The sequence below is a fragment of the Mercenaria mercenaria genome, chromosome 9 (assembly GCF_021730395.1).
Source record: "Mercenaria mercenaria strain notata chromosome 9, MADL_Memer_1, whole genome shotgun sequence".
Taxonomy (NCBI): domain Eukaryota; kingdom Metazoa; phylum Mollusca; class Bivalvia; order Venerida; family Veneridae; genus Mercenaria; species Mercenaria mercenaria.
Genome location: NC_069369.1, coordinates 83,265,813 through 83,281,201, shown reverse-complemented (window position 1 = coordinate 83,281,201; position 15,389 = coordinate 83,265,813). Strand labels below are relative to the sequence as shown.

Genomic DNA, 15,389 nt, shown 5'->3' with positions numbered 1-15,389 from the left:
TATGCATATATAGTTATTTATCATTTCTACACCATTTGCATGCGCATGTATGTTCTTACAGTGAATCCATTCATCGGAATGGAGTTCGAATACTGGCCAATATGAAAATGTGCCACTGTCAGATTCGGGAGAAAAGCTCCTGACACCAAAATTTGCATATTATTCTAATGAAATCACAGCCAACCTCTAGTAAAGTGTTGTTACACGGAACTACATTCTCTGATTTTTGAAAAAAGTTCTATCAATAAAAATATAAGATAAAATATAAATTTTACTCACGTGTTAACAAGTAGAAACGGGCGATAGCTGCACCACGGAAATGTCGATAGCTCTTTTCCTTATCACCACAATTTGGTGGTGGCGCTGGCGTTTAGTAGCCGTGTATATGGTTTAATGACACATTTTGAGGTAATGCAACATAAAGTTTTAAACAAGTTCAGAAATATTAAAAGAAATGTCAATTTGAGGAAATTTGTGGAAATAATTTTGTCAACACAAAATCAGAGCTATGGGACCTGGCATGTGAAGTGTCTTATGATCCTGAAAACATATTCAACAAGTTTCATAAAGAGTATCAGTATGGGTTCCATAAATTGAACAGGTTGGACTGGACAGGAAGGGATAGGACAAAATGATTCACAATCCTCCAGGAACATAATGATCAAACCATGACTGTTCCTTGGGTGACTAATCAAGTTCATTTGTATAAAACAAGGAAATAAAATTATAAAATAAATTTTATCTATAACATAGACATGGATTTACACATTTTGATACATGTGACACTTTAATAACAATACTGTATGGAGTAAGATAACTCACTTTCAATAAATTTACCCGATGTCTCTACAGTAAACTCTTGTTAAAGCAATCTCCTCAAAACCAGCAGAATATGTTAGTTAATACATCAGGAGCTTGTTATAAACATATAGCAAACAACAGGTTTTGAATAGGGGACTGCTTTATGTAAGTACACTGATTTTCAATTTCCTTTGTATTTTTTTGAAATTGTAATAATAGATTATTAAGACATGAAAATGTTTTCCTTGTATGCAATAATTTGCTATAACCATTATTTTTACAAAGAGCAAAGTGACATTTGAAATTGTTCCTTATACTTTGCAATACAGCAGCATTTTTACTGAGGTGTCACAACTTCTGCAAACAATCCACCGTTTTTCTCTCTTGCGATTTATGTTACGATTAAAAGCATATTACAGTACTGTAGTACCGTATTTTGGTGTGTACAGGTCGCGGTAATGTATAGTCCGCATCTAATTTTTGCTCTGGAAATGGTCAGAAAATTTAAGTTCTAGCGTATTAGTCGCAGTTAAATTTCGGATTTTTTCCCCAGCAATATTTAATATTTACTGGCAAAAAAGTTATGGCGGCAGCCATATTGATGCCGCGGACTGAATTATTATCAGAACCTGATTGGTGGAAATCGGACAGTGTTATTTTCAATCCCAACCGTTTCGTACCAACAGTAGTATCGGTAACAGACTACATCAAAGAAAAGCGGCTTTCTGACACTAATTGGCAGCAGACGGTTTGCGTTTACATTCTGTAATTATGCAACTTTAAATGTGAATTGTTTGCACAGCAATTATAACACCTTTCTGTGTCATGTAATTAACCGCGTTCTTTTGATTCTGAGTAAAAAGATTAACAAAATATCTCTTTTTGGATTTTTTTCTTTTATTTAAAAATCAAAAGTAGAAAATTATCTTTCAAGTTTTTTAATACGCTAGAATTAGTATAAACAATGTTTCGAATGGAGGACGGATCTGTCCGGATTTTATCCATCCCGGAGTACATGTCAATGGCGTCCAGTAAAACGAAAGTAGAAACAAACGTAATTCAAACTGCAAAAACATCTTTGAATTAAAGTCATTCGTAATTTAATAGTCTGCATGGGTTATTTACGATATATTTTATTGAAAGTAACCGCTACTGGTTGAAAAGCCGCCGATATTGAAATTTTTCATCCATTTTGTTCGTTCGTAACAGTTGCACGTAATTTTGCGAGAGCTACGGTCAGAAAATTGGCCCGAAAAAAACTCTGCTGGCAATGTTCTGTCGTATAGGTCGCAGGAACTTTTTCAGGCAGCAAAATGGGTAGAAAAAGTGCGACCTATACGCACCAAAATACGGTATTTTGTACATGTATCCTGCAGCATTTGTTTGGCCAGATGATAAGATGTTCAGATTGTGATCACCAATATCTGAATCCATGGATACCCTTTAAAAATTGTAGCCTGTTCAATATAAGCGAAGTTTACTGTACTATAAAATAACATATGTCTATATATGAATACATTATCAACTATCCAATAATTATGTATTATTATTACAAGTTATCGATAGGCAAGCGCTTTTATTATGAAACAAAAATTTCAGTAAATCTGTTGTTGAAATTAATATCTATGGTAGATGATATTCAAGTAAATTGGAACTCTACCAAAAGTGACTAAAAGTGAGAACTGCATGTTTATTATTGTTGCTGTATGAGGTGATAAAGAATACACAGAAAACAATTTTTTTAAAAGCACCTTGTACTAGTATAGTTAATTGGTAAGGTGCATAATTGTACTATAAAGGCATTGGCCTCCAGATCATACAACAAAATTAGGCATCAGGAAATTAATGCTATATTTCTTAAGAATGCTTTGAAACTTAATTACTGACAGACTACACATGAGAATTAGTTGTTTTTACTATTTTTTCCAATGAAAATTGAAAAGCATTTGCAATGTTTTACTCGAGGTAAGCCACATTCATTATAACTATCTATATTTATTGCTTTAAAACACAATATCCTCCGTGGCGGTATTGGTAAATACAGCAGAAAAATTTTGATTGTCGCAGTGGTCCGGGTTCGATTCCCAATGCAGGCATCTTTGTTTTTCTAGATTTGGTATTTTCAAGATTCTAAAAATTCTAATGTTCAAACTTCAGTTTTAAAGAAAGATCATTTTTAACCAAAATCTGAAGGTCAGTGCCTTTAAATGAGATGACTTGATAATATTAGAAATCAAAGCCTTGAAAGGACTGGTGGCATTATTTCATCACGAGCGGGCACCTGTGTAGAACCACTGACCTTCCGTAAACCAGCTGAATAGCTTCCTCACATGAAGAATTCAACACCCTGATTGAGGCTCAAACCCACATCGGTGAGGGGCAAGTGAATTGAAGTAGATATTTTTGATAATAGATAATTTATAACAGTAGAAGGGTCTATCTCTATGGATGTTACAGACAAAAGGTTTAAAGGTGTTTTTTTTTTAACTTCTGCTCTGGCCGCCATTTATTGCAGTCAAGCAGAACCATTTGGTAAAACTTGAGAAAAGATCCATTGGAGGATGCTTCAGGCAAAGGTTTAACATTTACCAAGTGGTTCAAGAGGAGTCATTAAAAATATTTCTATTTTTAAATCTGGGAGCGTTTAAATGTAGTCCTGCAGAAGCATTTGAACAAATTTCAGAAAGGTCTTTTAAAGGATGCTACAGACCTATGCTGGTGAAGATCCACCAAGCCTTCATACAAAGTTGTATAATGGCATTTCTGATAGCTCTATATGTGCAGTAAATCAAAATCAGCTGAAAAAAAACTTAACTGAATTTGGAAGCATAGAATGCTTCTAAGCAAAATAATAGGTTTTGATCGGACTAAGTCTGTTTATGAGAGGTAATGACATGTGGCACCAACTTCAGGAGAATTGTTCTTAAAGACAGTTTATTCAAGAATGCTACAGGCCAAGTTTGGTTAACATCCATCAATGTGCTTAATTTTCTTTTAGTTTTAGCAGCCTCTAAATGCAGTCATGTGGAACAATTTGAACAAACTGGTGAAAGATCCATTTAAAGATGATATATACAGTCATGTAATTCTGAGCTAAATGTTGAGATGAGGGGCAACAGATGCCCACTGCCAGACCATCCACCTATACTTATTGCTCACTCTACACTCTGCATTATTATTATAATACAGTGCTCTAAAACATTAAGGGAGATTTTTCTCTACCTTGAGCAAATTGGCCAGATAGGATGTTGTCTACATTCATCATTTTTCTTTATAATAAAAAAAATTGTAAACTGCACATTTATCTGACAAACAGTTGTCTTTCTCTGTGTTTTCTTCAGCTGTTCTTATTTGTTTCAGTAGGCTTCACATAAGAGTTCTACAAAGATGCACAAAATAAAATCATCACTGGTCTCCTATCAGAAGCACAAAATGCCAACTGAGACTGACCCCCTAATCCAGACAGAAGAGGGCACAGATGAAAAGAGAAGATCAATAAAATGGAAACATATTACTATTCTACCTGCAATGTTTTTCACCTTTGTTGGAGGTGGAATTTTCGGTTTTATCATTAATGAGTGGACTCAGAACAAAATTCAAAATGAAAGATTCCCAAATATGACAACAAAGAATAATTTTGAAGCTTGCAATAATACCAACCATTCTGATCCAGTGTACATTAATTATAAAGCTGTACAGCAAGATAGCTCTATATGGCTGCTGTATTATTCAATTGCACAACATATTCCTATGTTCTTAGTTAATATAGTACTGACAGGATATACGGACACATATGGGCGCAAGTTTTTATTTGTGCTTGCTACATTTGGAGCATGCGCTAAATACTGTGTAATAACTGTGGTCATACATTTCAATGCATCTTTATGGTATGCAACGGCTATGCAAGCGTTTGATGGTTTTCTGGGGAGTTCTTTCGCACTATTTGCTGTTTCTTTCTCATTTGTAGCTGACATTACCCACAAAGACAATCATCGTGTGCTTGGTGTTGTTATTATTGATGCATTACTAATATCAACAGGAATATTTTCAAGTCTACTGTCAGGATATTTCATTGAAACTTTAAAATATGGCTTTTTTAACACAGCTGTCATAAGTTCCTCAATATGCTTATTAGGATTTTTCCTTATAATCCTATTTTTACCAGAAACTTTAGACAAGAGTAAACGGCAGCCACCAAAAAGTTTATTTGGTACAATGAAGAACATGATTCAGTTTTATGTTAGTGAAGATTTTAAAGGTAAACGACTAATCTATCTGCTGCTCCTTGCCTCTTTATTTTTCGCAGTAAGCAGAACTCACATTGAGATATTGTACTTCCTTGGTCAGCCATTCTGTTGGGGACCATCCAAGATCGGAGTTTTTACGATGACCAGGTTAGCTCTACTTGGAGTAATTGGACTTGGATCATTAAGGCTGCTTCAAATATTTCTGTCAAATGAAGCTATAGCAGTGTTGAGCACAGTATCATTAGCTGCTTCATTTATGATCGAAGCGTTTGCAAAAACAAATCTGCTGATCTATATGGTTCCTGTAGCAGGGATTTTTTCCTTTCTTATGACACCTATGATAAGGGGCATGATGTCAACAATGACTGAACCAGACAAACAAGGGGCAATGTTTTCAGGCATCGCAACCATTGAAGTTCTCAGTAGCATATCTGCTTCACTCTCATTTAACAAAATTTATGCAGATACTTATTCATTCATGAATGGATTTGTATTTCTTGTAATGGCTGGATTTTATGTGATAGATTTTGCTCTTTTAATGGCTGTATATCTCTTGAAAAAGTGCAAGAAAAATAACTACACAAAATCAGAACTACAAAACTGTGAAAACTGTACAATGAATAATTGCCAATGTAGAGCTAATCTACATAGAGAATCTATAAAACTTTCTGTACTGTAGTAATAACAGGTATTCATCAGAATTATACAGGTATTCACCACAATTATACAGATATTCACCAGAATTATACAGATACTCACCAGAATTATACAGGTATTCACCAGAATTATACAGATATTATATTCATTAGAAATATACCGATATTAACCAGAATTATACAGATATTTATACAAATATTCAGCAGAATTATACAGATATTATAATCACCAAAATTATACAGATATTCACCAGCATTATACAGGTATTCACCAACATTATACAGATATTCACCAGAATTATACAGGTATTCACCAAAATTTTACAGATATTCACCAGAATTATACAGATAATCAACAGAATTATACAAGTATTCACCAGAATTATACAGATATTGTATTCATTAGAAATATACCGATATTAACCAGAATTATACAGATATTTATACAAATATTCAGCAGATTTATACAGATATTTATACAAATATTCAGCAGAATTATACAGATATTATAATCACTAAAATTATACATATATTCACCAGAATTATACAGGTATTCACCAGAATTATACAGATAATCACCAGAATTATACAGATATTCACCAGAATTATACAGATATTATATCAGTGTTCGAAATTCACGGTAGTCCGACAGCCCGTGGCTACCGAATTTCAGCTCAGGCTACTGATTTTCCACAGATACAAGCCCAACCGGGCTACCGCTTTTTTCCTAATGTGTTAAAAAGAAAATGTTAAATAAACGCGTATGGCATCGTTATTTCATAACTCTTCATTAATAAACACTTACTCATCACGCATCGTCCAGGCTGATGAACGCTTATTGAATTAATGACGCATCATCGAGATTGAGGAACGCTTATTTAATAATTGAAACTGTATGAGCGTACTCGATTGGGTGGTCAGAATCGTGAGGGTACCGAATTCAAACTATTCCTTAAGTTCTTCCAAACAGGTGATTTAGATTAGTTAGAACAAAATCATGCATAAAAAACTTTCACAAATGCAAACCAATGCCGCTCACATTACCTGTTGGAATTAAGACAGTCGGAAGACTGTTCCAATTCATTTGATTCCTGTTTTTATTCTAGGAATCCCCAATCGAGCATGCCCTAAGAAACAATGAACAATATGGCAAACTTCTTTCAACTTAAAGTATTTTGACGGTGCAAAACTGGGTATAAAACGGAAGTCAGTCAAAGACATAGATTTGTGGAGTGACAATTGTCCGATGATGGGGACTCCCATGATGATGACATAGAGTATTCTGAGTCTGCCATTGACAGACTTCTTTCTTTGTATAGCCGTCAATAAATTGTTTGAAAACATGGCAAACATGTCTTTTTTATTCCTTCAAGCATACACAGATGTTGGTAAAACAAAATATTTTATGGTGTTAAAGTCTGGGCTAGTGAAATTGGTTTCGGGCCAGTAAAAGTTCCTATCTAGTAGCCCGAATGGGCTAGTGTATTCAAATCCGAATTTCGTACACTGTTATATTCATTAGAAATATACCGATATTAACCAGAATTATACAGATATTTATACAATTATTCAGCAGAATTATACAGATATTATAATCACCAGAAATATACAGATATTCACCAGAATTATACAGGTATTCAACAGAATTATACAGATATTCACCAGAATTATACAGATATTCACTAGTCGAAAATTATACAGGTATTCACCAGAATTATACAGGTATTCAACAGAACTATACAGATATTCACCAGAACTATACAGATATCATATACACCAGATATAAAGATGTTCACCAGAAATATACAGATATTCACCAGAATATACAGATATTATGTTCACCAGATATACAGATATTCACCAGAAATATACAGATATTCACCAGAATTATACAGATATTATATTCACCAGATATATAGATATTCACCAGAACTATACAGATATTCACCAGAACTATACAGATATTATATTCGCATATATATACATATATTCACCAGAAATATACAGATATTCACCAGAATTATACAGATACTCACCAGAATTATACAGGTATTCACCAGAATTATACAGATATTATATTCATTAGAAATATACCGATATTAACCAGAATTATACATATATTTATACAAATATTAACCAGAATTACACAGATATTTATACAAATATTCAGCAGAATTATACAGTTATTATAATCACCAAAATTATACAGATATTCACCAGAATTATACAGGTATTCACCAGAATTAAACAGATAATCACCAGAATTATACAGGTATTCACCAGAATTATACAGATATTGTATTCATTAGAAATATACCGATATTAACCAGAATTTAGGGGTGTAACGATACATCGAACTATCGATGCATTGCGATACTAAGTGTCACCATTGCATGCATCGATAGAAAAGTCACGATCCAATAACAATCGCCGATAGTTCCTTCAACAATCGATAGTTTCGATAGTTTTGAAATTTTAGTAAATACAGAAGTAATTTATAATTTATAAACCAAGAAACAGAGCCAGCTTTCATTTGCGCCTCGGAAAATGTTTACGTCTCCATTACAATAATTACCCTCACGGAATTTAACTACCATAAAGGACTGAGAAGTCTGGGAGATAATTAATAAATTTAGTTTCTTAGAAACTTTGATTAAATATATTTAAATAACCTGTTAATCTTAGATGAGAAAATGTACTATGGACATGGAGAAAGAAGGATACTTTTATTATACAGCAAACTGTTCGGCAGGGCCCTTCATTTAGTGCTGGTACACCTTAAACCGATCCGTTAATTTTCGTCTTTTTCAATGCTTTGGGTTATTAAACATGTTGACACTCGCAACAAAATGGCCGATTCGTTTGAGTATACCTTGCATAGGTTTATTGTTTTACTTATTGTTCAAAAGCCAAGGAAGGCAAGAAATATTTAATGTTAGAATTATTTCTGTCCATTTCATTTATACAAACATCTCAATGTGTGTTAACAGCAATTATAAACAGTGCCGTCTCTTACACTGTGTAACAATGCCAGTTGGTAGCTTTACTGTATAAAATATGATGGCCGATAACTATTGCAATAGTATCGCAATAGTAACCTGCAATAGAATAGTATCACAATAGTTTTTAAGCAATATCAATAGTATTGCAATAGTCAAAATTGGCCTCAATAGTCATCCCTACCAGAATTATACAGATATTTATACAAATATTCAGCAGAATTATACAGATATTATAATCACCAGAAATAAACAGATATTCACCAGAATTATACAGGTATTCAACAGAATTATACAGATATTCACCAGAACTATACAGATATTATATTCATCAGAAATATACAGATATTCACCAGAATTATACAGATATTCACTAGTCGAGAATTATACAGATATTATATTCACCAGAACTATACAGATATTATATTCACCAGAAATATACAGATATTCACCAGAATTATACAGATATTATATTCATTAGAAATATACCGATATTAACCAGAATTATACAGATATTTATACAATTATTTAGCAGAATTATACAGATATTTAAATCACCAGAAATATACAGATATTCACCAGAATTATACAGGTATTCAACAGAATTATACAGATATTCACCAGAACTATACAGATATTATATTCACCAGAAATATCCAGATATTCACCAGTCGAGAATTATACAGATATTCACTAGTCGAGAATTATACAGGTATTCAACAGAATTATACAGGTATTCAACAGAATTATACAGATATTCACCAGCCCGCCCGCTTAGCTCAGTAGGTAAGAGCGTTGGTCTACGGATCTCGGGGTCGCGAGTTCGATCCTCGGGCGGGGCGTATGTTCTCCGTGACTATTTGATAAACGACATTGTGTCTGAAATCATTAGTCCTCCACCGCTGATTCATGTGGGGAAGTTGGCAGTTACTTGCGGAGAACAGGTTTGTACTGGTACAGAATCCAGGAATACTGGTTAGGTTAACTGCCCGCCGTTACATAACTGAAATACTGTTGAAAAACGGCGTTAAACCCAAAACAAACAAACAAACAAACAGATATTCACCAGAACTATACAGATATTCACCAGAATTATACAGATATTCACAAGTCGAGAATTATACAGGTATATACCAGAATTATACAGGTATTCAACAGAACTATACAGATATTCACCAGAACTATACAGATATCATATTCACCAGATATACAGATATTCAACAAAAATATACAGATATTCACCAGAATATACAGATATTATGTTCTTCAGATATACAGATATTCACCAGAATTATGCAGATATTATATTCACCAGATATATAGATATTCACCAGAACTATACAGATATTCACCAGAACTATACAGATATTATATTCACAGATATATACAGATATTCACCAGAAATATACAGGTATTCACCAGAACTATACAGATATTATATTCACCAGAATTATACAGATATTCAACAAAACTATACAGATATTCACTAGTCGAGAATTATACAGGTATTCACCAGAATTATACAGCTATTCAACAGAATTATATAGATATTCACCAGAACTATACAGATATTATATTCACCAGAATTATACAGGTATTCACCAGAAATATGGGTATTCACCAGAATTATAGGGAATCTATAAGAAATTATTCTACAATATGCATTCAGTAAAGTTCAATAATATTAACTGATAATTTTAACAGAAAGACTATCACTGTTTTAATTAACAAATGTCACATATTGTTTTACTAAAGGCTTACTGGTGGGCCATTGCAAAATAGGGCAGTGTCAGGTAGTTTCTGAGACACATTATTAAAACTTTTTTAATTTGATATTAAAGATATTTAGACACAATTTTGTATTCAAATTAAAAAATGTTAACAATATCATTGTTATGCTTTCAACAGTTACTGTAAAAATAACGATAATTAAATGTTTCAGATGTTAAAATTCCTTTCTGTGTTTTTGGAACTGCATTTATTAATGTACCAAATTCTGCAATCCAATGACTTTTAAAAAGTTTTATGTAATAATTTCTCTCAGTTTCTTTAACTTCTTCTTTAACATTAATAACATGATTCTGATCTAATCTGGAAATATTAAGCATCCTTTTTATCATGTTTAATAAATCTATTACCTATAGTATTTCTTTTCTTATTTCTAAAAATGAGTTACATCGATACTGCACTTCGTTTTTCAAATTTATCCGCAATTTATAGTATCAGTTATGTTTACAACACTATAACATTGATGATAAAACTCCTAACCTTTGTGTATCTATGAAAGTTCTATTTTTGTAAAACCGTTTTTTAAATAAAGTAGACATATGTACTTTACAGGCATATATATTCAACTGGCTATTTATGATGTTTATAGAACTAACGATTCCTGCGTACAAGTGATTATTGTGTAAAATAAATGTGTGCAAGAATCGATTTTCCTAGCTCCATGTAGACAGCCGGGTCTAAAACTTTACCTGAGGTAACGGAAGTCAGACGAATTGGAAACCGTCACCTATCCATCCAGCTTCAGGTCAAATTTGTGGAAAAAGTAAACGGTTGAGACACTTTTCTTCCCACCATTATTTTCGTCTGGCCACATGCTTTAAAAATATGCATGTGTTTTAGCTCAGTCATGAAAAAAAAAAAAAAATTGCAGATAATACGGTACAGGTCGCGCAAGGTGTGCATTTTGTCTAAAAATTTAGTGTCCTGAAACCTGCGTTATACTCGTTTTTATCACAGAAGCAACAGAATCGGCAGACTGAAAATGTCACATAATGAAGTGCTATGTCTATGCAAGACATTCGCTCAACAATTGCCTTGAATTTGTCGAAATTGGATTTTTTATGATTTTTTTCGCACTGGTATCAGCGCAGAGTTGTGGAGTTTTCAAATTTACTGTCCCTTGCCCCCTTAGTGACATTAAACTGTTTATAAATTTTACAAGCAAGGATATTGAAACTATGGCTTTTATTTACTTTCATATCTTTCACTGTTTGTCTGCATTAAATTCTTTGCAAGTCATAAGATCTTCACACAAATTAGCATCAAATTCATCTAATTTATATTCTAAAAATTCTATCAGCAAATAATATATATACATGTAATTCAAAATACTTGCTATATTTGTTCCTTCAGATTTATAAAGCATTTTATAAAGTCTCTTTCAGTAATTGTTTGACATACCTAACTTAATACTGTTTAAAAGTTTTCATGTTTGTTTAGAATTTTAAAGATTCAGAATATGTTTTGTATAATATGTATTCTACTCTTCGACCTAATTTGTGCTCCTTTGCTGTAATTTCATGTAGTTTTTGGATCTCTTTTTCTGGACTAGCAATTTCACATTCTGGCATTGATTTTTTTTTTCATCTACTCTTTACAATATCTATTTTCACAGTTCTTTGTTGCATGAATTATGATTTTATCTTATTTTCAAATTTACAAAGTCCCTATGATATTTGTCAGGCACGTTACTGACATCTATTTATATTTTGTCTATATATATAGTTTCATACATTCTTCATCACTTAAATTTGTGTTTTTAAATTTCTATCTATTGCCTTTTTTCAGGTTGTATAATCATTATCTATATTGCTAAGGTGTCTGTAAATTTTTATGTACCTGGTGCAATATATTTATCTTACAATAGCATGGAGTTAATTTTTTTACAACTTACCAAAAATCTATTGCAAATTTTTCATCTACCATATTGACATTGTATATTAGCATTTTTCTATCTAATTTACGCCATTCTCCACTCAACTTACTTGTTTTTATATGTGATAAAAGACTTTAAAACTGCTGTTTTATTTGATAAATTACTTATACATTAAAGAAAATCAAAAATAACGTTTTTCAAGGCAAATACTTCCGTTTTGTAACTTGTATGCAGATTTCTTGATATACTTTGATCATTAATAATTAAATATGATCTAAAATAGCGGATTCATTTGTGATATTGGAAGTATAACCATTGTCACATGAGCAAGAGCAGATTGTGCCGCAATTCATGTTGTTCAATATCAATCAAATGTTAATAAATTTTAAAGACTTGACCCATAATTTTTGAAAGTCCCGTAATAATATGTGAGACCACATACAAACTATATCATCATGATATAGACACGTGTGTGTACTGTAACTTGTTCATGTGCTTTGGAACTCATTAGACATTATATGGATGATTAAAAAATATCCGTTTAAATGGACTAAACAAGCAGCTTAAGTGCCATTTGTACATGAACACACAGATATAGTTATTCGTACGTTAAAAATGAAGCTGAATTCTTCATGACAGAAAATGTTATGGCACAGAAAAGAATAAAATACGCACAATTTTTTGACATAATAATGGTTCATGCATGCAATTAAACCTTGACAAGAAGCCTGGTTTTGTCCTTTGAGAGAAATATTCAACAAAGACTTCATCATTATATTTTATATTGGTATACATAGAAATTAACTAAGAATCTGTCCTACCTCAAAGAGGAGCCAGTAAGCATGAACCCCAAAAATGTTATGTATAAAAATTTGTACAGTTTCTGTGATGCAAAATTCTTCAACTGTCACTGGCAGGAAACCCCTACAGAGTCTAGTTTTTGTTGTACTTCAATATGCTGACAGGTGACAACCAAATATTCTGAGAACTAAATACAGAGAATGTGTTGTGTCTTGAGTGAAATGTCTACGCTATTGATATCAGACAAAAACTCTCCATCTTAAATTTGACCTAGTGACCTATTTTAGACCAAAAGTTTGGAACTTAACCAGATTTTATACAGACAGTCTGACCAGATTTCACACTGGTCATGTAAAAAATATCGCCTCTTTAAGTGGTGAAAAGATTTTTCTGTGATTATTACTAGTAACTTAGTTTGGTAACCTGGACAACCAACTTTGAACTTAGCCTTGTTTTTTAAAAGATGAACATTCTGATAAGGTTTCATACAGAAAAGGTAGAAAATATGGCTTCAAAAGTGTTTACAAGGCTTTCTTTGACCTAGTTTATGTTGCCAGATGACCCAGTTACAAACATGGCATAGACTACATAATAATAAACACTCTTGACTCCCTTTCATGTCAATCAAATATAAACTATGCCTGCCTCCGGAATGTTAACAAGATTTTTCTATTATTTAGCCAAAAGACCTAGTTTTTGACCCCAGACCACCCAGATTTAAATCTGGCCTAGCCTTCATCAAGACAATCATTCAAATCAAGACAATGATCAGGGAGAAAACAATTATGGCCTCTGGAGTGACAACAAGGTTTTTCTCTGATCTGACCATGTGACCTAGTTTTTGACCCAAGACCACCGAGTTTGAAAGTTTTTGACCCAAGACCACCGAGTTTGAAACCAGACCTAGCATTTATCAATACAAACATTCAAATCAAGTTTCACATTCAATCTGACTAAAGTACATCTCCTATTACGCTACGCATAGGATCTGAGAACGGCCTATTCATAGCCTCGTTCTGACGACCCTTTCGCTAGCCAATCAGAGCTTAACTTACAACATTTTGCAAATCTACCTGTAGCCTTGACTTTTGATATCTACAATTCTTATGTCGAACTGAGTCAGACAGCTGGTTAGCTCAGTTGGTAGGCCACTTGCTTTGTAAGCGAGGGGTCCCGGGTTCGAGCCCTGGAATGATTGAACATTTTTCTTACTCTTTGACATTCGAACAAGTCGTCTGATTGGTTAAGATAAAAATAGCAATACTGGAAATCCAAAATATGTGAATGGGTCGTTCTCAGATCTTCGTTTAGAAGATCAAGTACTTAAGTCATATTGGTTTCACATTCAGATCAAGTTTCATGGATGACACAGCCAAATTTTTTACTTCTAGACTGCAAGCAGTGACTGTGGTCAGAGGGCTACAACAACAGCTAACCTTGAGCACTTCCTGTGTTTCTTTGTTCAACCATGCATTTAAATGCACTCGACGGCTTTTCTTTTGCAGTGATATTTGAAAACAACAAAATATTGGCAAACTGGTGGATGCTCCTTGAAGTACGATTGTTAAAAGAATAAAAGTGGAATTCATCGACTGGGCACATACCTCATTTTAGTGGTGAAGCTTCTTACAGCTCCAGCAAGTAGTTGTTGAGAGCATGCACAAGAAATATACAACACTTTCCCACAAAATCAGTCAGGGGCTGCTGAGAAATACTCCAGACTGAGATGGTACCATAGTTTACTATAATAGATAATTAAAGGGCATTAACACAGTGGAAATAATCAGACCAGAACTAAAGATAATGTGCGCATCTCCTTTTGAAATCGAAGCTTCAAGTTCCTATGAATTTTTGTTGAATTCCAGCCAGAAGTTACTAAGAAATCTCAGGATATGGCGCTATAGTTTACTAATGTTGAATTGACAATAAATCAGTGAAAAATCATCCGACTAGAGCATGCACATCTCCTATTTGCCATGAAGCTTCCTATAAAGTTTTGCTGAATTCCAGCAAATGGCTGCTAATGAATACTCCGGAGAAGAAATGGTGTTATGGAATACCGATGTTAAAAAAATACAAGAGGACCATGATGGTCCTGAATCGCTCACCTGTTCCAACATGACCCAGTTTTGAGTATGACGTCGTTTTTTTCTATTATTTGACATAGTGACTTTTGAGCTCATGTGACCCAGTTTTGAACTTGACCTAGATATCATCAAGA

General features: G+C 33.2%; 2 protein-coding genes across 6 annotated transcripts in view; one reads left to right on the top strand and one right to left on the bottom strand.

Moving 5' to 3' along the window:
- Window positions 1-15,389, bottom strand: part of LOC123547611 (uncharacterized) — a 107,348-nt gene that overhangs the window by 37,252 nt on the left and 54,707 nt on the right. The window lies entirely within an intron of this gene.
- On the top strand, window positions 550-13,093 carry LOC123547609 (solute carrier family 46 member 3-like). Of its 2 annotated transcripts, none has more exons than XM_045334860.2 (3): window positions 550-966; window positions 4,165-9,436; window positions 9,762-13,093. In XM_045334860.2, the coding sequence occupies exon 2, from the start codon at window positions 4,189-4,191 to the stop codon at window positions 5,725-5,727; it is 1,539 nt and encodes a 512-aa protein (XP_045190795.2). In that variant the 5' UTR covers window positions 550-966; window positions 4,165-4,188; the 3' UTR covers window positions 5,728-9,436; window positions 9,762-13,093. The 2 variants fall into 2 exon arrangements, with proteins under 2 accessions (XP_045190795.2, XP_045190794.2); XM_045334859.2 differs by having other exon boundaries at window positions 551-966; window positions 4,162-9,436.